Below are 20,928 nucleotides of genomic sequence, written 5' to 3'. Positions count from 1 at the left end.
CTAAATGTAGATCTGCCAGTCCTGCATCAAGACGGCAAGTTAGGCAAGTTGGTTGGAATTCATAGTAAGGTTCGTCGCAGCGCAACACAAGACGAGGACAAGAGAAGACATAAAACAACGCCGCATCGTCGTTTTACACCCTCTTTTGTCCTCGTCTTGTACTGCGCTGTAACGAACCTGCCAGTCCTCCCGTCACATCTGCTTCGTGTAGCTTGGCCAGTCATAACGCACTAAATGCGACTAACGGCATGCGGGTGACCGAGAATATGTTGCCTCCGACGTACAGAATCGATGTAGTTAGGCTACACCGCTCTGGCCGTTGACGCCTTCGACCAACGCTGCGTGGTATTGCCGTGACGGCGCACGAACGGGTCGGAGGAGGCGGAGAATCACCGCGGACTCGGACCGGTTGCCCGAAGCGAGGACGCACTTTCACCGACTTCCCCCCATCTCCCGCGATAAGCGCCGCCGCTTCGTTCCGGACGCATGCCGCGTGCCCTCTCTCTGCTGTTCTCTGCTCGGGCGGTCATTCGTTTGGGCGGCGCCATACATCAGCCGGAGGCGGTATAGCCGCAGACGAGCAGCGGGGCCGACGAAGACCCCTTTCGTTGGCCCTGGCTTTAGACCCGTGTCGTTTCTTCCCTTTCCTTTCTTATTGCGCGCGTTTTTTTTTCCCCTCTGGAAGATGCGGGAAGAAATGAAAAGCCCTGTCCTGTTGGTGCTGATACCGAGACGAGGCCCGCCATGATGAATGGCCGAAAGCGACCATGACGAGGGATTCCTTTTCTTTTCTTTTTCGTCTTTCTCTGCTAGCGTGTGAGCGTGAACGCTAACCTCGAGGAATGAAATAAGCGGAGAGCAGCGCACGAGGCAAAGAAGAAAAAAAATGACGAGAGAAACGGGTTAGAAGTGGCTGAAGGCGACCACATAGAAGCTGCAGCTCTTGCCCCGCGCCTTTGGTGGAGGCCGATGCAGGTTGACCCGCGCTATCGAGTTCCTCTGAGCGGAAGCATGCGTGCCACAGGAAGAAAATGATAGACGACCTGCACGTTTCCACTCCGCTATTTCTTTTTCTTCTTCTTCTTCTTCTTTGTGGCAACTCTAAGAAGTCACAGCCTTGCAAGTTCGCTAGCTAACAGAACTTGAGCAAGTCGGATCAAGACGCTGTGAGTCGTCCGCCTATATCGTGATCCCTTCTTGTTCCGCATCCGCTGGCCTTACCGGTGGAACGCGCTACGTTAAGAAACTTGGGGCCGCTTGCGAAAAGCAAGTGGCAGTAACTTGGCACAGGCTAACTTGACTAGCGCTAGCTGTAAGATGTTTCTAACACGCATTATTTCTTTGTCGTTAAACTTGTTCTGCAAAAACATCATAATCGCTTATTACAGCTTACTGTCACGGGTTCGTAGCCATCTTACCCGTGGGTAAAAATTTATCCACTGATTAAATTCCTCGTGCAAACGACTCCTGGACTCAAAGCCTTGGCGTTGAATTAAAAACGAATGTAAATTTCGAGGTTCTACACGCCAGAACCACAATCTGGTCACGAGGCACGCCGTGTAGTTGGGTACTCTGGATTAAATTCGACTACCTGGTGCTCCTTATCGAGCACCCAATGCCGGGAACATGGGCGTTTTTTTTTTTTTTTCAATTCACCCCTATCGAAATGCGGCCACCACGGCGAGGATTTCATTCCGCGACCTTGTGCTTATAGCAGCATTACACCGAAGCCACTAAGCAATCATGCGGTAGGCCTTGAATTCATATAGTTTGCTGCCCTATGTAGCTGCAGGTGATGCGATGACGTGCGCAGAATCGTAACACTTTTTCTCAGTTTGTTTGTATACATGTCAAAGTACTTTTTTTTTTGCCTCGTAGAAACACAATGTGACAAAAAGAACAAGAGGACTGCGCTAGGCAAAGCAGAGAAGAAACTAAGTGTTCCTACCGTAGCTCCTACATCGAGCTCCCTACTTGCCAAGGAACCAAAAGACGTGGTTGAGAAGAAAGCATGAAATCAATATTAATTGTTTGACGCCTGCTCCCACTTTTGCGAACGGGCATTAAGCCTAACATGGCTTCGACAGTGACTAGTTGGTATGGCATTGTTCTGTTTACTGCGCTATACTGCTACACAAAAAACAGTATCTCTCTCTCTCTCTCTCTTTGTATAACAGTTTAGCGCAGTGAACAGAACGACATTAGACCTAGCTGCACCGCGCGGTAAGCAACCGAAAGTCGCGGCCAGTCGCGACAGCATTGAAGCGACACCTCTGTGTGTCTACTGCCGCACAGAGCCAAGATTAGTGGGTAGTGTGGCGTATATAGTCGTTCGGTTATGCTTTGCAAAAGTGTGGACAGCTAGGCGAGCATGGAACACCGCTCTAAAGACGAACACAAAGAGAAGAAATAACGAGACGTAGTGAACGGTGTGGTAGTGGGTGCGAGGCTTATGTTCTGCTCGGAGAGACAGCCATTGGCAGCTAGCGCCCGCAAAAGCGGAGGTGGGAGGGGAGGGGGGGGGGGGGGCGCAGAATAACTTTGATTTAAAACTGAATGACTCTGACAGCTGCATCCGACGTCCTCGAATCCGCGTGAACCGCAGGTGGATGAGGTCTACTCGCGTCAAAGTTTGGGCGTTTCCGCTTTGCCAGCGACAGCGACAAATGGCAAACAGAATGGTGTCTGTGAACGACGCAAGGTCTTACCGTGAGATCGGACGCATATTTGTGCTTCACCACTGCCTCCTCCGCCTTTTTCACCAAACGCTGCGATAGAAAACAGTGAGTGTGAGCACAGTTAAGCCGATTTCACACTAACAGCACCATTAAACTATTTAATTAATGAAATTATTTATTTAGTGAACTCATGGTTGATTATTACATTCACCAATATAGAAGTAATGAATTAATCTATCGACTGATCTATAAATGCTTACTGATTATTCATTTTTATTAGCAGCACACAGCAAACAATGTACACAAAAAATATACGGAACAACCATTGTCTTATGACTCCAGTAAACTCCAGAAGGTATGAATGCATTCCAACTCGCCTGGTTCGGCGTCCTTGAAATAATTAGTGAATTTGCTTAAACAAAAGTTAGCGTTGCAGTCTATGCTAGGCCAAAAACACGGGGGCAAAACAATAGAACGGGGAGTAGACCTTGTAGTGCTTCCTCACAGCAGTTAGGTGCCCGTGCCTCCATCTGTACTAAGGCTTTACTGTAATATGGCTCGTGATCACTGATGCTAGCGCTAACCAAAACTCAACCTTATGTCAAGCACAATATATTCTCAGCTCAAAAATGTTTAACTGACATAAATAAAAGGCATTACAACAGTAATCATAGAAATTCTGCGTCATGCCCCCAGTATTGTTACAGCACGGCTCTCTTTCTGCGGTTAGCTCATTTTATGCACAATTTTGTCACAATTTCTACTATCGTTATCACAATTGGACTTTCTTTGCTCTGTAGGTACCATAATCATAATGTCTTAACAGATGCATGTTCTTTAACAGATGCAATTCCTTGTTGTTTTTTTCGCGTTTCGACAATAATGCGACTAGCGCGGCGCATACATTATTGCCATTATGGGCCGGATTTTGAACACCGGATGCTGAGAAAGTGATAGAATCGTGCGAAGGGGAACATGTGCATTTTATCGGTTCTGTATTAACAAAGGGCTGGGTCAGTGCCGATATGGAACAGAAATGCATTGTCCTTAAATAGGCATTCCACAAAACTAATAATTTTTTCAGGTGCCTGGATCGTTATCTTTAGACGCGGTATATTGTTTATAAGACATTTCCTTTTTTTTTGTACAAGCAATATAGCCTTTCCGGTTTGCTAGCATGCCACTTCGCATCACTGGGTGCTGTATGATAAACAAAAAAATTGCTGAGGCCCATACCTTCAGAGCGTTTTTCTTGCGCTGCAAGTTCTTCTCCATCTCCAAGGTCATCTTCAGCAGCAGCTCCGTGCCGTTCACTTCCAAAAGGCTCAACTTGTCGGCATTCTCGTAGCTCTGCGTATGCGGCCAATACGAGGAGAGGGATAAAGAAAAGACAAGGAAAAGAGAAGCGTTGCTGGCTGGGGAAAATCGGGACAGTAGGCTTGTAGTACTTCCATCCAATATTCTCGCACTTTTGATTTCCCCTCAGGACCTAAATAAAGTTCTAACTCACTCACTCTCGCACTTTGGAAACAACAAAATGTCCGTGTATATAAAGCACACTGTGCGTAACCTCTCTCGTGAGAAACGGAAAGTCAACGGGAACAACTCCATTTGTCAGTTCGAAGACATTTCGTGGAGGTGTTTTTACGGTTAACTGAAGTCTATTATCAGCCTCGTGTTTCTTTCGTATTTGCTTGACGTCGACGTCGTAAGAGGCTGCACCGTCTTTGACAATTTCTTTTCTCGTCTATTTTGATTTGTTTCGTTTTATTTTTCTTATAAATTTATAAAAGACTAGTCGGCGACCTTGTGCGTAATGCCTGAACTTCTAACCAGCAGGTGATATACAGTGTACAAGAGTCCAGAGACGGAACAAAGCCGCAGCTAGTGCTACGGTACATAATGATCCTGCAAAACACTAAGTTCCTGCAGTATATGCATCTTCTTTGTGTACAATAAATCGCAAGAGGTACACACAGTGCAAATCCTACGCAACGTCAAACCGTGCTACTAGCAAAATGATTTGTGTCATAATTACAGAGTGAGACAGTTTAGCGTGTGATCAACCAAGTAAATTTTACTCCACTTACATTATTTTACATCAGCCGTCAATCAGCACACCTCACAGGCCCCAGGCCATACGTTCACGGCGGTTTCTATTTAGGATAATTTCTTTTTCTTTCCTTGATTTTCTTGAGTAGACCTCGCACGTGTTATTTTTTTTTTTCAGAGAAACACGATTCTGCCTATTTTATTGTTTCCTGCTATTTCTCCCATTGAACGTACTTAATTCACAACAATTGTAAGACTGGAAGCGACAATCGATGAACAGCTAAGGATATAACAGCTAATAAATTGATAAACAGCTAAGGCATTCTCACATTTCGTAGCGTCTCGATGCCCGATATCGAAGTTAACCTCGTCACCAAGGTCGTATCCAGCTCGTTCGCCCATCGGTATATCCTGGAAATACGCCAAACAAAGACTCTGTGTTAGAACATCAGTGGTACTTTTTTTTCACATGAATTACCAGCTGCATGCTTCAATGACCACTCGATTCCTGCGCTTACTTCTGGACAGCTAAACCTCAAACGGAAGGGGGAAATAGGGGAAACACAAACGTCAAATGCTATTTTGCTGGCAATGGTTTCCCGGCTTTGATATTTCTGTTTGCTCCCGTTGCCGATTTTGGCTAATGTGAACATTTCGCCCTTCTGAAAAAACTGCGTCATACAGATGTTATCTGTATGACGCAGTTTCATACGTTGCCGTTTCAGAATCTTCGCTTTTTTTTTTTCGGAGTTGTAAATGGCGTTGCGAGCGAAGACTGTCTTTCATAGAATTCCCTACCGAATACATTTGCAAAGCGCTTGTAGAAGTCTGGTAAAGGTATGGGCAAGTATTCACCAAAAAAGAAAAGTTCTCACGGGTAGAAAGGTTCGTAAGAGTAGGTGTCATTGAAAGTGATGCTGGACGTACCCTTAGCGACACACGCCATGAGCTTCAACTTTCTAGTTACGCATTTTCTTTGGACCTATACGCTGGAGTTTAACCACGGCAAATTCGCTTTTATATAACGCTAATTGTCTTCCTTTGAAAAAATGAGAGATGCATTCTTTATCTTAGTTCATATTAGCTATCAAATTACGTGCAATAGACATTCAGTGCTTCGTGCCTTCATTCTTTTTTGCCTTAATTCGCAAAAAGAAATGTTGTTCATGACTCAGCTGTCCACAATTCAAGGTTGCACTCTCATTTATAGACAAAAACAACAGACTGTATGATAACAGCTGCTGTGTATTATATCATGTTGTTTATGATGATCATTAAGGAGGCCAATGAAGCTGCTTTTTATTTGAACCAATAGCTTAGCTACGCAGCTTGGCGCTTTTCTTTATCTTATAGGCTGATATGCTAAACTCTTCGCCCTGAAGCACGAGATATGTTGGATACACTGTTGCAGGGGTGCACTGTCATTATTAGAGCTTCGGGAATGAGGCAAGCTGGCTTTCCCGCAATGCGCAGTTGGAAAAAGTATTGGAACGAGTGCTTTATATATATATATATTTCGTTTTTTTTTTCAACAGGTGATTACTGGGCATCTCTTTCACTATTGCTTTCGTTCGGCACATACGAAGGGAACCAATCCACAAAGTGACAGCAGCGTATTCAACTGCACATTTATCGGCATTCAAAAGATGTGCAAGCCGCCGCATTTTGAACACTACATTGTGTCATATCAAGGCTGCGACTTTTCGAATACATCCATTCATCGCGTACGAGGACCACGCGTGCTGAAAGCGGTTGTTATTATACATTAAGGAAACATTTTGCGATTTGTTTTTCCATACCCACGCACGTATAAGCTATTCATGTACCTAGCAATTAACACGCATGCTTGTACCCAATGAAATTCCGCAGTAAACGCGAGAAAAGGTAGTGCACTCTGTGCTTTAATGCCCAGCACTAACCATGTTTGAATGGGCTCGCAAAAGAGAAGAAAAAAAACAGATTATTCCTTCAGCCTATGCGTGGTTCTTGCATGAATGCGTAGAGAAATGTTTACTGGAAAGACTTGTTTTTATGGTTCGACAATAAATTGCGCAACGCAAATTAATATCCTCGACCTCCAGGTTCTAGTGCCGGGAAATGAGGCACGTTTATACGAATTTATTCGGGGTTCACCCATTGTCGTGGAATTCTGAGTCTCGCTTTTATCGGTGGGTTAGAAAAAATGGTTGAAACAAGTCAAACAGCACTATAGGTTCTTTGAGGTAGGATCTGCCAGCTCATTCGAACGCGCAGAGGGAATTACCTCTAATGCAATAAGCTGATCAGAAGTCGCACTCGAGCGAAACCCAAGGGAAACCGGTGCTCGGTAAAAGAAATATGCCTGCCATATGGCTGCCCAGCCACCCTCTATGCGCTTTGCGGTGCAAACAGAAGAACACATCGTCCTTCGTAGATTGAGCTTTTTGTGGTAAATAGCGAATAGGAAGATTCGGTGCTCGTCGCTGCTAAAGTAGGGAAACGTAAGTAGATTAATGGGCTTGCTTCTGTTCCAAGTAAGCAGGCAGGACAGGTACCGATGACTCGTCTGAGTTTAGAAGCGTCCCCTCTCTTGCCGTCCCGTGGAAGGTGATTCCCTTTGCCGAAGCTGCGCATAATTCTTCATTTTGTATACTTTATTTCTACTTCTGTATCGATTTTTTTGTTTATCGAAATGAAAATAAAAGGAATAGATCTAGTCAACCTACACTGGTGACGGCTACTGTATTGCGCATTATTATTATTTATTTGTTACGCTACGTGTGTGCGATTGATTGATTGATTGATTGATTGATTGATTGATTGATTGATTGATTGATTGATTGATTGATTGATTGATTGATTGATTGATTGATTGATTGATTGATTGATTGATTGATTGATTGATTGATTGATTGATTGATTGATTGAACTTGTGCAAGAATAAAGTGATGTAGCGGGCTCGGAAAATCTACAGCGAACTGCACATTTCACACAGGTGTCCTCGTGGAGCGAACTGCGCACCTTTATTTCTGAGAAAAAGTAAAGCGAGGAATTCTGACTATTCTTTAAAACAAAGAGCAAATGATATTTGTTTCTAACATAATTTACATGTTCCTTATTGCACACGTGCATGAAGGAAAGAGGATAAGAAAGCAGGGTAGCAATGAGGAAAGACACATAATTAGCGAACGAAATAAGGAATGAAAGAAGAAAATGTGCGCCGACCTTACGGCTCTACAAGCCAGAGCCGGCTACTGCGCGCGTCGGAGAAGCCTCGCTCACGGCTGGGCACAGCAAATTACTTTAGCAGCGCGCCCAGTACTGCCGGGGTGTACGCTATAGGCTTCTGGCCAGAGCGGGCACAGTACGCGGGCTACAGGGAACGGACGAGCGGGATGCACCTTGCAAAATGTCGTCGCGGCAACGCTGCCTTCGGCGGCGAGCGGTGACGAAAGCGAGCGCGCGTGTGCTCTTGATATTCGGCTAATGAGTGGCGCAAACAGAGAACACGCCTCCGCGCCCGTGCCTATACCGGCTCGTGCCAGCAGTGCCCAAAGCCAAAATGTCTCCAACAAAAGGCAGACAACAGCAGCGAGAAAAAGCAAACTATGCCAACGCAGGTACACGTGCCACTGAAAGAAAGTCTCGCCGGAGAAACGGAACGCTGCTGGAAGCGGCAGGGTGTGGAGCGCGAGTCGAGAGCACTCGCACACGGCACAGTGAGATGGCGTAGGCGTATACGCTCGTGCATACCGCTGTACTGCGCCTTCGGTTCCTCGTATCCGCGCCAGGTAGCCCACACCTTTCTTCTTGCACTACTAGAACTCGGGAACCTATCTTTTCTGCTCTTTTCCTTTCAATTCTCGGTGCTTGAGTTTATCTTTCTATTTAATTCCCCCTGCTTGCGCTTTTCGTCTGCCTGTTTTCGTTTTTCGTCTGCCTGTTCTCGTTTTTCGCCTGCCTGTTTTCGTTTTTCGTCTGCCTGTTTTCGTTTTTCGTCTGCCTGTTTTAGAGGCACGCTCTGTAACTTGTGCCAGGGAATGGCGGAAACAGAATCAAACTGGAGGCGCACGAAAGAAACGAACAAAGCGATGCCGACTGCACCCGGCAGCCAGCACGAAAATGAGCGCGCGGAAGGAAGGTACACTACACGGCAGAGAGAGCGCGCGCGGAATTCGAGGTTAATTCGATTCTCCCGCGCCGTTCACGTCGTCTCAGCGTCGAGCGCGATTCTCTCTGCTGCTGCGTCAACAACTGCCGAGCGCCGGTGGGAATGGCAACCAACGCGCGCGCCCTCGCAGCAAGCAAGCGCAACGCCGGTTTCGTTTTCCATTTGCCGCTCTCCTTGAGCCTCATTTTGGAATGGCACGCGCGAGGAGAAGATGCGCTCGCGGAGATTCGAAACTGGCGCTGATGCCGTCTCTGGCGCGCAGTGCGCGGCCGAGACGAGAGGAAAGGAAATTAACAGATTCCGCTCGGGGATGCTCTTTCGTGACGAGGCTTCGCGCCACTGTCAAGCAGTTCCAATGAAACTGACGTCACCGCAGACGCAAGTCGGGATCAGTTATACTTAGTTTCAATATATAGTGCAGCACTGGAGTGGAACACACCGATCGTCGCATGCCCTTGCCCTTTCCCCTGCCCATCGTCTCCCCTTCCCTTAAACTTCAGGATGTTTACAAATGGTGACGCCGGTAAGCTTCCGGTTTGCTCCACAGAAGTAGAACGGGCGAGAAAGACAATGCCGAGCAGTAGTTGCGGGGAAAAGTGGAAGCTCACAGATTTTCAACGGCTTTTCTTCTGCAAGTTGCTACAAATTCATTAATCAGTTTCGCCGTATACTACACAGAAAATTATAAATTTCCGAGTTTGAAGTCTGATGTTTTGAAGCTTTTGTTTGAACCCTTAAGCGCCTTGGAGAAGCTGAGGGGAGCTTAAAGACGAATTTAGATAGGGATGATCGTGGTGTCCTGCTTGTCAACTTGCTGCAAGCTCGTGACACGGGAGGCGTGTCCGTCTGATTAAAGGAAGAACGCCCACTCTCCCAGCTGGCAATTAATGAAAGACTTACGTCTGAAACAGCGCCTACGCAATCGCGCTGTAGTTTATTCGAATTCAGATATGCTGAGTCCTAATCTTACAGTACCTGTGGGACTAAGCTGGCTTCGGCTTGAGTTGTCCTCCACTGCGGCGTCTCTCGCATATCCAAGCGCATTTGGGAAAAGCGATGTGACGCCGTTTACCTGCAGCGCATCCTGTCACGCGCAAACGTAGCTCCACATGCGTGCCAACTGGCGCCCGTAAATCTACCCTCGTCTGGCGCATCAATTCGAAAGGCCTTCCCAGCACATTACCGCTGTTTACATGAATGCGATGCGCCACTGTCGCATTCGCATAAACGCGGCTCTGATCAGGTTATGGACATCAAATGGCTCATTGACCGAAAACCTCGGCGTCTGTAGCAGCGAAACGTCACCTAAATTCCCATTGGTTGCGAAGCCACGCCAGGTGCGTGCCTCGACGGAGCACTGGCGCGGGAAAGGAAACAACCTGCTGCCGCATTGGCGTGCCAGGTGTTGCGTGAGGTCATCGCCGTGAAGCCACGTCAACCTCGTTCTCGCTCTTGGAGAACCCTGTATTATCCGCCCAAGCTCTCGCCTGCGTTCTTCGCCTTGTTAATCGCCATCAAGAAGTTAATGCATAAAATGACAGAATATATAATCGAAAGGAAAAATGCTGGTGGTATACTCACTATAGTGAGCTTCGAGCCTATGACCCCACGCCCTGAAGCCGAGGGTCTTGCCCACTGAGCTAAACCAGAACATCCTAGATGGCAGGCCTGTGCACCCTGCTTTATGACATTGTGCTACTTGTACCAAACTTTCTGTCGCCAAGCCCGGCGTGACGAAAGCGGTTACGTCAATATCCCCGCTGATGACTCAGGAGCGTCGCCATTGGTCTTTATGGCAGTCGGGTAAGAAAGCATGACGTGACGGATCGAAGTGCATCGGCCTTGTGCTATCTATAGGAGGCGCTAGCCAAGCGTTTAAAGCATTCGTGCACGCAAGCAGTTCATAACTCGAAGGACTGCTCAGCGGTGTTCAGTTGGCCATTAATGCCTTCGCATTGACAACTCATAAGGAGCGGTTAGGTGTCCTCTGATTTTGTATTTCCTTTCGTTAAGGCCACAGCCACTGAGGTGTACAATGTGGGTTCGCACGGGTTTCAGCACTGACAACTTCGCGGTTGTCTCGTACAGAGAAATGGGCGCGCTGACGTCGCCAGATGCCTCGTCGGAAATACGTCCCGAACTACGTTCCAAGCGAATGCCACATAAAGCGCATATACCGTTATACCGGGCGATCGACAAGCCTGCGGACGGCTGTGCGCGACACCAGGTGCGCGCTTTAGTGGCACCACGCACAGGCGGGGCAGGGACGTGCCGGATGGTCTGCAACGCGGGAAATGATTAAGAGGAACATTGCGACTTGAGCTATGGACTCATTCAGACGTGCTCCGCAGTGGCAACGCTCTCATCGCGGAGGCGACGTGCCGCGCGCGCTGTTGGCGTGGTCGGCGGCGCAGCGTGTTCTCCTACGTGGCTCGTTAGGTGGAAAATGGGGCCGCAACCGCTTAGAACCTGCCTTGTATATTTGTTCTTCCGAGTGCACCGGTCTGTGCAGCACGATTTATCTCTGCGGACGTTAGTGAATACGAGCACGCGCCACAGTCACGCATTGGACGAACGCGATGACCAAAAAAAAAAAAAAGAGAGAGAGAGAGAGAGAGAGAGAGAGACGTAGCACGAGATGGCAAGACACATCCGACCTGTCTTTGATCGCGTCCTAATTGAACGAATCTGGTCGCATCAGTGGTTACCAGCATGCTTTAAAGGGAATATCTTTAGCTTGGACCCTTTTCACTCAGATATGTGTCCAAGGTGCGCGTGGGCTTTCGTTATTCAGCCGCTGATGGATTAACTGAACTGGTGAACAGAGTATTTCGTGAGGATTTTCTCAACGCTGGCCAATCACGCAGCCAAAGTTTCTATACCTGTTGCGGTTAATAAACAAACAGCAAACAAACGCCCTCACGTAAGAGAAATATTGCGTACACCGCTGCTGACGACTACATATCTATCAGGAGCAATCCGTCATCGTTCACGCAAGAAGAAGAGCAGTATTGCGGATGTTTTCTTGCTCTGATGGGATTTTTATGACACGTGCACGTTTAACTCTTTGAAGCGTGGTGGTCACAACAGTAAACCACCGTTTCAGAATTGTTGTTTTCTTTTTTGCTGCAAGGTACTCAATGCTTGCATGTTTGTTTTTTATTTTTCTTATTATTATTCTACACTGATTTTCTACTTATAGTTCCGCGTAAAGTCCTGATGGCGGCAACATTTGTAGCTCTGCACGGACGCTATTGGTAGCAAAATTCTTCAGGGTGGACAGCAACCACGGAGCCTATCACCCCTACCTAGGCCTGTATGCACATAACTTTATTACGTATCACCTGTTCCTAAGAGGAGGTGCCAACCAATCGCGATATAAGACATATTACAGCGAAGCTGCATATGACAAGAATCCTGAGATTTCTTCGTCTCCGTATCTAAAAACTGAACCAATCCCAGCGGAAGGCGCACGCCGCGAGTACCGATTGGTTCGTCGCATCCCCACTAGATGACGCTCGCCTCCGCGCATCCGCGGTGGCGACGACGCCGGCCGTGCGGCTAAAGGAAAGCAAGAAGCAGAAAGCTCTACGCAGCGCATAGCGTTCACCACAAGCATTTCCCCGTAAAAATTACGCTTGCATAAGCTGCAGTTGTCAGGAATGCGCAACTGTACCACACGAAGCAGGGAGTGACGCGACTACACTTTCGTATGTAAAAGAAGGACCCGCATAGCAGCTGATTTCATTTGTGTTGTGATAGCGCTATGGAAACGCCACGCATAGTTAGGACTGCCGAAGAGCAGCGGGAACACGATGAGCGGTGACGTGAACAGCAATGTCAATAGGCACAACGGCGTCGTGGTCCGGCTTGGCAGGACGCAGCAGTTTCTGCTCAAAGCAAGCCACGCACAGTTAGGACGCCTGAAGAGCTACGGGTATACGATGAGGGACGAAAGGAACAGCAACGTCAATATCAACAAGGGAGTTGTGCTAACGCTTGGCAGGACCTAGTTCAAGGCTAAGGCACATTGGTCTGTCGGATAGGGTGATATCACAGCTTCGCTGGCCAGCCACCTTCAGGGCCTGAATTAGAGCCCATTTTCGTTTACAGCGAAACTGTTAAGGGCTAGTTCTCCCAAGAATCTTGTCCGTGCGTAGACACAAAACTCCCCATACGTGAGCCGATCCCGAAGCTAGTGCAACACTGAGCCGACCCGCGGCGGAGGTGCAGTTCGCTATTAAGGGGCGTACATACACAGCTTCGCTGGTCATTCTTCAAGAAGTGGAATGGCACTGAGTTTTTATTAGCATGTTAGTGGGCCAATCGCGAACAGATCTTACTATTGAAAAGCTGTGCGAATTCGACGCCGGGGACTTAATACAGCACGGAAAATTCGCAGGAAAAAAAAAACATGTCAAGGAAATATAATGGTCAATGGAGCAGCGTGTGCGAGCAGAAATTACAACGTTGTCCTCAGTTTTAGGAAACACAAAGGCAATTCGCATAGTTTTTATGGGTGTGCAAATAACCATTCCAGCAGAGTGCGCGGTTTCACGCGTTCTCAATTTTCTTCGTTCTTGTAAAATGAGTCTTCTTTTTATTCAGCAGTTTATTTTCCCGGAGTCTTTAGCCATTTTTTAAAGTGATATTCAGCTTTCTCACTAAAACAAAATCCGCGCATGAAAGAGTTACTACGAGAGGGGACAATTTCTCGTTTATTGTGCACACTGTGCTATATGAATCCCTCCTGATAGAGGCGATCTGTGCAGGACTCAGTTTGCGCTTTTCTTGTCTATTCATCTTGCCCGCGTGTGTAGATGTGTAGAACTCCGATGTGTATGTATATATGTAGCATAACTGCGATTGAAATTAGCAAGCTGATACTTCAAAAGCTTAACAGAGCTATAATCAGGCCACGAAAACCGGACACTTCTTCGCTGTTTCAGGAGAACTTTTTTCCTCTATCAGTTCACAATATTCTAATGACCATGAGCAAGCTCTGTCAGGTTTGCAAGATACCTGGCCCTCAATTGTGTTATGCACTACATAAGTTAGCCCGAGTTTAATGGGGCGAAAGCGACTAAGGCCATGCTAAATAAGTAAAGCTTGAGTAGGCACAAAAATATTCCATTTGTGATTTCTATACGATTTTTTTTCCAGACTTCTCTCATACAGTCGCATGTACCTTTTCTTGAGGGGAACTGTTGTTTAGTTCGCGTAGAAACACCCGATACACAGTTTTCAGAAAATCTGCCTAGCCGGCGCCAGTGCTTCGATATTGTAAGCAGGTCAACAAATAGTTCTTTCTTTTTTTTTCTCTCTCTCTTTGTCTCTCTTTTTCTTTGAAGGCGCTGCCATGACAAAGTACTTAGAGTCAGCTAGGCAGCATCAGCTGCCTAGCTCACTCCGTGTCACCGCTAGCTCGTCTTCGTAATGGTGTCTTGCCTTCTAATGACGATTGCTAACTGTGATCGATACCAGAGGGCGCCACAGCAAGCGACCGGAAAATGAGCGCTGCGCACAGGAAACGACCTCGCGCGTCGCTGATGACATCCGCGACGACTAGTCTGCACTTCCGGTATCCTGACGCCACACACTTCCGGTCTAGACAACGACCATCAACGCGTACCGCCTTTTCTTCAAGGCAGGGAAGAAACAACGCGATAAGTTGGCAGTTGTCGTCGAAATTGTGAAATTTAGGTCAGCGAGTCATATCAAGAGATATAAATGGCGTATATGGTTATGTGAGCTTCTAATAAAATTCCAGCTTCGTGATCAATTCCACTGGCAGTTGAACGAAGAGTCGACGTCTTTAGTCGTACATGCTTGCTCTTAGCGCTTAGCGAAAACTTCCTAATATTTCCACATCACGGAAGAAGGGAGGGATAGTTTCTCTTCATAAAAAGGCACGCCAAAGCCCTCAATTCTGTAAATGTATTATTCCTAATTATTCTTTATAAAATGGAGAGTACAAGAAAAAACGTGTATCAAACAGAATGGGCGAGGTAGAAAGGACGCACTCAAGATAATCGGTAGACTGACTCAAGAGTGCTCGATGTTGCCTTATTTCGACGTAAGGCACATCAGACATCGACTAAACGTTAACTAAAGAGCGTTTTGTGTTGTTTTATTTTAATACCAGGCTTTCCAGGCGTACACAAAATGTAGACTTGACAACGGCTGGTATCGGCTCATATTGACTTCAAGCATTCCAAGCGACTAAATAAGTATGTGTACAGGTAACTGTAGACATCTAGGCAAGCTTTTGTTCTATGTTTTATTATTTTTTTATTGATATATAGGGAGATGTTGACGCACAATTTAACTCTTTCCCTACCATGGGGAAAATAGGTGTCTCTTGTAGGTCTGCTGAGCACGAGGTCGCGGGATCGAATCCCGGCCACGGCGGCCGCATTTCGATGGGGGCGAAATGCGAAAACACCCGTGTACTTAGATTTAGGTGCACGTTAAAGAACCCCAGGTGGTCAAAATTTCCGGAGTCCCCCACTACGGCGTGCCTCATAATCAGAAAGTGGTTTTGGCACGTAAAACCCCATATATTATTATTATTATCTCTTGTAGGTCACGCCAGATTTCTATTTTCTGAAGGAACTATTGTGCTCAGTATGTTATATAATGTACAAACAAAAAGCAGCATGAATGCGCTTTTTACGCATAAATGTTTTATCAATGAGAACGTATCTTATAAAAAAATATAAATTCCCAGAATAAAGATTGAGGGATAAAATTGAACAAGGTTTGTAATGACACGCTTGTGTATACTAAGAAAAATATGTAACAAAAATGATTAGATATACAAAATATGTTGGCGCTTAATAGGCACTATCTCCGCCAAAATCACAATTTTTCATTGAACAGGTATTCCAGTACGAACATTTAACTGCAAACAGTGCGGTTGGGCTTGCCAGGCTGCGGCCATTCTGATCAAGAATCACCAATATATGAAAGCCTCTAACACTACAGGTAGAACAGAACTGGCAAAACTTTCGAACTTAATCAACAAGCGTAAGATAGCTGACATAAGGAAGTATAATATAGATAGAATTGAGCATGTTCGCAGGAACGGACGAAGCCTAAAAGCAGTGAAGAAGAAATTAGGAATAGGCAAGAACCGGATGTATGCGTTAAGAGACAAAGCCGGCAATATCATTACTAATATGGATAAGATAGTTCAAGTGGCTGAGGAGTTCTGTAGAGATTTATACAGTACCAATGGCACCCACGACGATAATGGAAGAGGGAATAGTCTAGAGGAATTTGACATCCCACAAGTATCGCCGGAAGAGGTAAAGAAAGCCTTGGGAGCTATGCAAAGGGGAAGGCAGCTGGGGAGGATCAGGTAACAGCAGGTTGAAGGATGGTGGACAGATTTTTCTAGAAATCTGGCCACTCTGTATACGCGATGACTCATGACCTCGAGCGTACCGGAATGTTGGAAGAACGCCAACATAATCTTAATCCATAAGAAAGGGGACGCTGAAGACTTGAAAAATCATGAAACGATCAGTTTACTGTCCGTTGCCTATAAAGTATTTACTAATGTAATCGCAAATAGAATCAGGAACTCCTTGGACTTCTGTCAACCAAAGGACCAGGCAGGATTTCGTAAAGGCTACTCAACAATAGACCACATTCACGCTATCAATCAACTGATACAGAAATGTGCGGAATATAGCCAACCTTTATATATAGCTCTCATTGATTACGAGCTTAGCTAAGACTACTTATTTATCAAATTCTGCAGATTGTGATGAAAAAGCAGGTCTGCAAATGAGCTCGGAAAATTCATCTGCAACTATTATCTCACATGTGTTTCGAGCTACAGCAAGAGCACGACATGGGAAGATCTGTGCTATAGTTTCGCTTAAAGAACGACTTACCAGAAATATTCGTGGGACAGACGTGTGAGAATACAGCGTACCACAGAAATCGTGCCAGCGGCGTTTGCCTAAATTTACCATGCGTCTGCGCATTACACTGTGAATTTTCTGAGCGTTTCTGTATACTTCTAAACTACCTTTCCGTGAGTACGCACTTCATGATATTGTTTTCATCTTTAGCTTCTTGTTTCATGCCCCAAAACAACGTCAGTAATTTTGAGTGATACTACATTAAACCTGTCTAGTGCTACGCAAATTTATTGATGTCGTTTGTTTCCACCTCTCGAAGTCCTTCAGCACCTTTCGGAACCACGTCACGCTGGTGTTCTGAAGCTTCTTCTCTTTTCTGACTGAACCGCCGCCTTATGTGCCGCCACCACTACCAGAAACTATCCTTTACTTGACTAACCACGGTTTCGCAAGAGCAGCAGGAGAGAACCGTTCAGGTCGGCAAACAGCACTGCGCCTCTATTAGCGATTCTCTGCGCTCTCTTCGGAAGGAAAGTGGCCAAACAAAAGTTGGATGTAAGCTCACCCTGAATGCCACCGACATCTGCTTCCCAACCCCGGTGCGTGGTTCCGCATCAATAGTCTCACCAGCAGGAAAAAATTCCTCACACGCACCGCGAACCCTGCAAGAGCGCTCTGTTGTGTGCGCACGCACACAGCGACGCCTAGTGGCAGCGAAGTTCACTGTGGAGTCAACCGAGACATGCGCGAACGCGCGCACACCCCCTTTTGGGAGCACCGCGTTCTCCCTCGTGTCTGCAGAGCATCATCCTCGCACTGAAAGCGAGCTTCTCTGAGAGGCGCGGGAGTCCACCGGGGGTAGCAACTTTCGGGAGTGGGGGGGACCTCGTAATTACAGGTTGTCGGGCGAAGCGGCGCGCGCGAGTTGCGGAGGTTAACTCGTCGGCTCCAGAATAGCGTTCGGAGCGCGCGCATCCGGGAGCATAGGTCCAAGGCGAGGGGCTAAAAGGGATGCGCCAAGCAACGCCGAACCGACGGGGAGCCAGAGCCACGCCGCTTCGGCTGCATATTTCATGCCACGTGATGCACCTGAGAGGAAAGAGGCGGGGGGAAGGCTGGATGCCTTAATGGCTCGCTTTTGAAAGCCGCCCCGATGAACGCTGCTGTTATGCTGAGCAACAACTTCGCATTCGCGTTTGCGCGATGCCCGCTGCTTTACCGGGTTTGCGTGGATGACGAGCGCAGTGTGATCTGGTCGTCGTTCTCTCTGACGTGCGTTCGTTGTATCGACTTCGCTCCAGAAAACCATGCGAAGCAAAACAGAGAGAAATAGAGGCAAGAGAAGTGATGCTATTTGCTCACTGTTTTGCGGCAGGATGTGTAGTCTCTACGTTTTCAGTTTCTGCAAGAATGAATCCCTATATAATATTTCCTGCTTTGGGTCATATCCTTACTATTTACTCAGTGTTTCTTTTATACTAGGTAATTTCTAAATTTTGTGGTTATTTATATTTTTTTCTATATATATATATATATATATATATATATATATATATATATATATATATATATATATATATATATATATATATATATATATATATATATATATATATATATATATATATATATATATATATATATAGCACTGTAGTTGAGTGCATTGTCTTAACTACCACTTTGCTATAGCGGGTTCTTCGGCAGGTCACAGTTATCATCTTGTGGCAGTTAAGAAAGAACGACGACAAATAACCCTTCACTGGCCGGTAGCTCTCTCTCCCCGTCACTCGTCATTTTAGGGTTATCCTTTCGCATCACATGGAAGGTGTGAGCAGCAGCAATAACCAACAACACACTAATTCTAGGCTTAGCACCGTAGCTTTCCGTCTTTTTTTTATTTTCTCTCTCTTCGGCAGCTCTTGCTCCATAAAGCCGGTCAATGCATTACAGAGAGAGGAAACTCTTTATTGTAAAGCAGAGTGATTAGCTAGCGTATTTTCTCCTACGTGCTTCTCAGCAGGGAATGGGAAGAGGGAGAGAAGAAATGCTCTTGAAGGTGGGAAGAAGAAAAAGAGAAAGAAAGAAAAAGGAAAGGGTGCTGGTCTTCTGATTCTATCGGCAGCTGAATAAGCGTCCGAGGTGATGAAAGTAGGTAATCATGTTAAAATCTGATGGTTAGTGCAAAAAAAAGCTGTCTTGGTGTGACGACGTGTGTGGGTCATAGTTTAGAGAGTAAACCTACCGATTCAATATAAGAAACAAGAATTCCAAGCATTTTTGTTGTTTTGGTGGGCAAGGCCAGAGGCCCAAAATACTACAACAGAACGATCGCTAAACTAGAGCACCCATACTGAGGCACAAAGCTGAAAAGGCTGTTCTCCTCATCGCCAAGAGGGAACGAGCACATTCAACGCCATTTCCATCTGGTCTTATAGCTTAATTCATTAAGAGCCGGCCTGGGAATCGATACTTCTAAGATGAAGCTTGACACAAGCTTTTCTTCTAGACATGATAGTCACTACTCATTTGTACTGCAGCTTATCAACAGGATCCATTAAGGCACTCATACCACACAGCTATTGCTGCCAGAACAAGTGGGAAGATGTCATGTATGCCTTTTTTCTTTTTTTTTTTTGCGGTACAAGAAAGAGCAGGTGGCGGGAGCACTATGGCGCGCCTCGTAATCACATCGTGGTTGTGGTACGTAAAATCCTGGAATTTAACTTTTTATAAAAAAGAGCACACTTTTTGCAATACTATCAACACTTCAAGGTAAATAAATCCTCGTATGAGATCAGTAGCATCTAGTCCGGAATAAAACAGCACCTGTCACAGATGTGTATACTTCATCTTCTCAGTTAGCTCACGCCATCATTTAGTTATCGAAATGCTGTCATATCTCGCTCTGGCACAACAGTTGCGCTTAAAGTTTTTAGTCAGTTCTGTCCTAGTTGTTCTATCGTTGACATTCATCTGACGCTTATAAGTACCCTTCTGCTACGCTTAGTGCATCGCCTTTGTAACTCCTATCTCTGATGCCACCCAAATAGTCCTTGTGTTCGATTAGCTTAATTTTCGTTAGAGAAAAACAAGGGCAATCGAAGGCTGTGTTGCAGTATTGATTCGCAATGATTAAATCTGCGTACACGTCGCTACAACAATATTGTCTCCGGGACAAAAACAAAGTATGCTCACGTATGTTTTCCGTGCGGCCGGACTATTAATTACCACACTTGGGAGTAAGTCAATCTCGACATTGATTAGCTATTTGCTGCCACGATTACAAAAGAGCCGCTATCTAACAGAACGCTTCTAATTTATTGATCTCTTCCTAGCGCACAGCTTGTTGACTCCGCATGTCATGATTAAATAGATTGAAAGAAGATCGACGCTCTTGTCGTTGAACAGCCCTGCCCCCGCCCCGTCCTTCCCTTCCCCCCACGTGTTCCTACCCTCTGGCCCATAGTATCGCGAACAATAAGTGCAGCAGGTAATATGAGGCATATCAGAGAATGCTGCTGGAGACACATTCTTTTTCTGAGTTTTCTTGATAGCCAAAACGATAGAAGGTAATGTTAAGAAAGCTAAAATAAACATAAAATAAATTTAAGCGTGGCGCGATGCCTCGTACGTACATTGTCTCAAGGCACAAGCAAATATACTGCATGCGCAGCTCGTTGTGTCTATATTGATTAATCAATTATGGCTCGATAGCACAACAGGACGTTGTCCTATGAGGTTAAAATTAGCTCGGCGTGATTTTTCGACGCGCCGTTGTCACGGAGACGTGTGATGAGCGCACGGATAATAACTTTTGGCCCTCGTGAGTCGTGTGCTCTATTTTTTTCCCTCTCAAGCCTTCGTGTACATATCCTCTAGAAATTGTCTATTGCATCAAGATGCCTTATACACAACAGTTTTCATTCCCTTACTGAAGCTTTATTGCCACTTGACACCTATTGCTTGAGTTTGACAAAGGTTTGTACCTTACTTGTTTATATATACAGGTATAATACAGGTACAGCCGCCCCTCTTCGTATTTCTTATAGGAAAAGGAAGATTAAGGGGACGGTGTTCTGGGGAATAGGTGCAGTTGAAGATGAATCGGAAGCTATGATTCTTGCGAATATTTCATAAGGTAATCTAGGATTCATTTTTGTGCTGTTCAGCAAAT

The 20,928-nt window shown here is 45.9% G+C and overlaps 2 protein-coding genes across 2 annotated transcripts in view; one reads left to right on the top strand and one right to left on the bottom strand.

Moving 5' to 3' along the window:
* The window catches only part of LOC135913958 (voltage-dependent calcium channel subunit alpha-2/delta-1-like), a 154,910-nt gene that overhangs the window by 49,595 nt on the left and 84,387 nt on the right, over positions 1 to 20,928 (bottom strand). Inside the window, exons 2-4 of the mRNA XM_070538859.1 lie at positions 5,060 to 5,141; positions 3,915 to 4,028; positions 2,709 to 2,768 (exon numbers count right to left, since the gene is read on the bottom strand). Of these exons, the coding sequence (XP_070394960.1) occupies positions 2,709 to 2,768; positions 3,915 to 4,028; positions 5,060 to 5,141 (256 nt within the window). The remainder of the gene's footprint in view (positions 1 to 2,708; positions 2,769 to 3,914; positions 4,029 to 5,059; positions 5,142 to 20,928) is intronic.
* LOC135913959 (uncharacterized) overlaps positions 1 to 20,928 on the top strand; it is a 614,840-nt gene that overhangs the window by 560,129 nt on the left and 33,783 nt on the right. The window lies entirely within an intron of this gene.

The sequence above is a fragment of the Dermacentor albipictus genome, chromosome 5 (genome assembly GCF_038994185.2).
Source record: "Dermacentor albipictus isolate Rhodes 1998 colony chromosome 5, USDA_Dalb.pri_finalv2, whole genome shotgun sequence".
NCBI classification, from domain to species: domain Eukaryota; kingdom Metazoa; phylum Arthropoda; class Arachnida; order Ixodida; family Ixodidae; genus Dermacentor; species Dermacentor albipictus.
The sequence above is the reverse complement of the archived record's forward strand: the minus strand, read 5'-3'. Positions and strand labels throughout refer to the sequence as shown.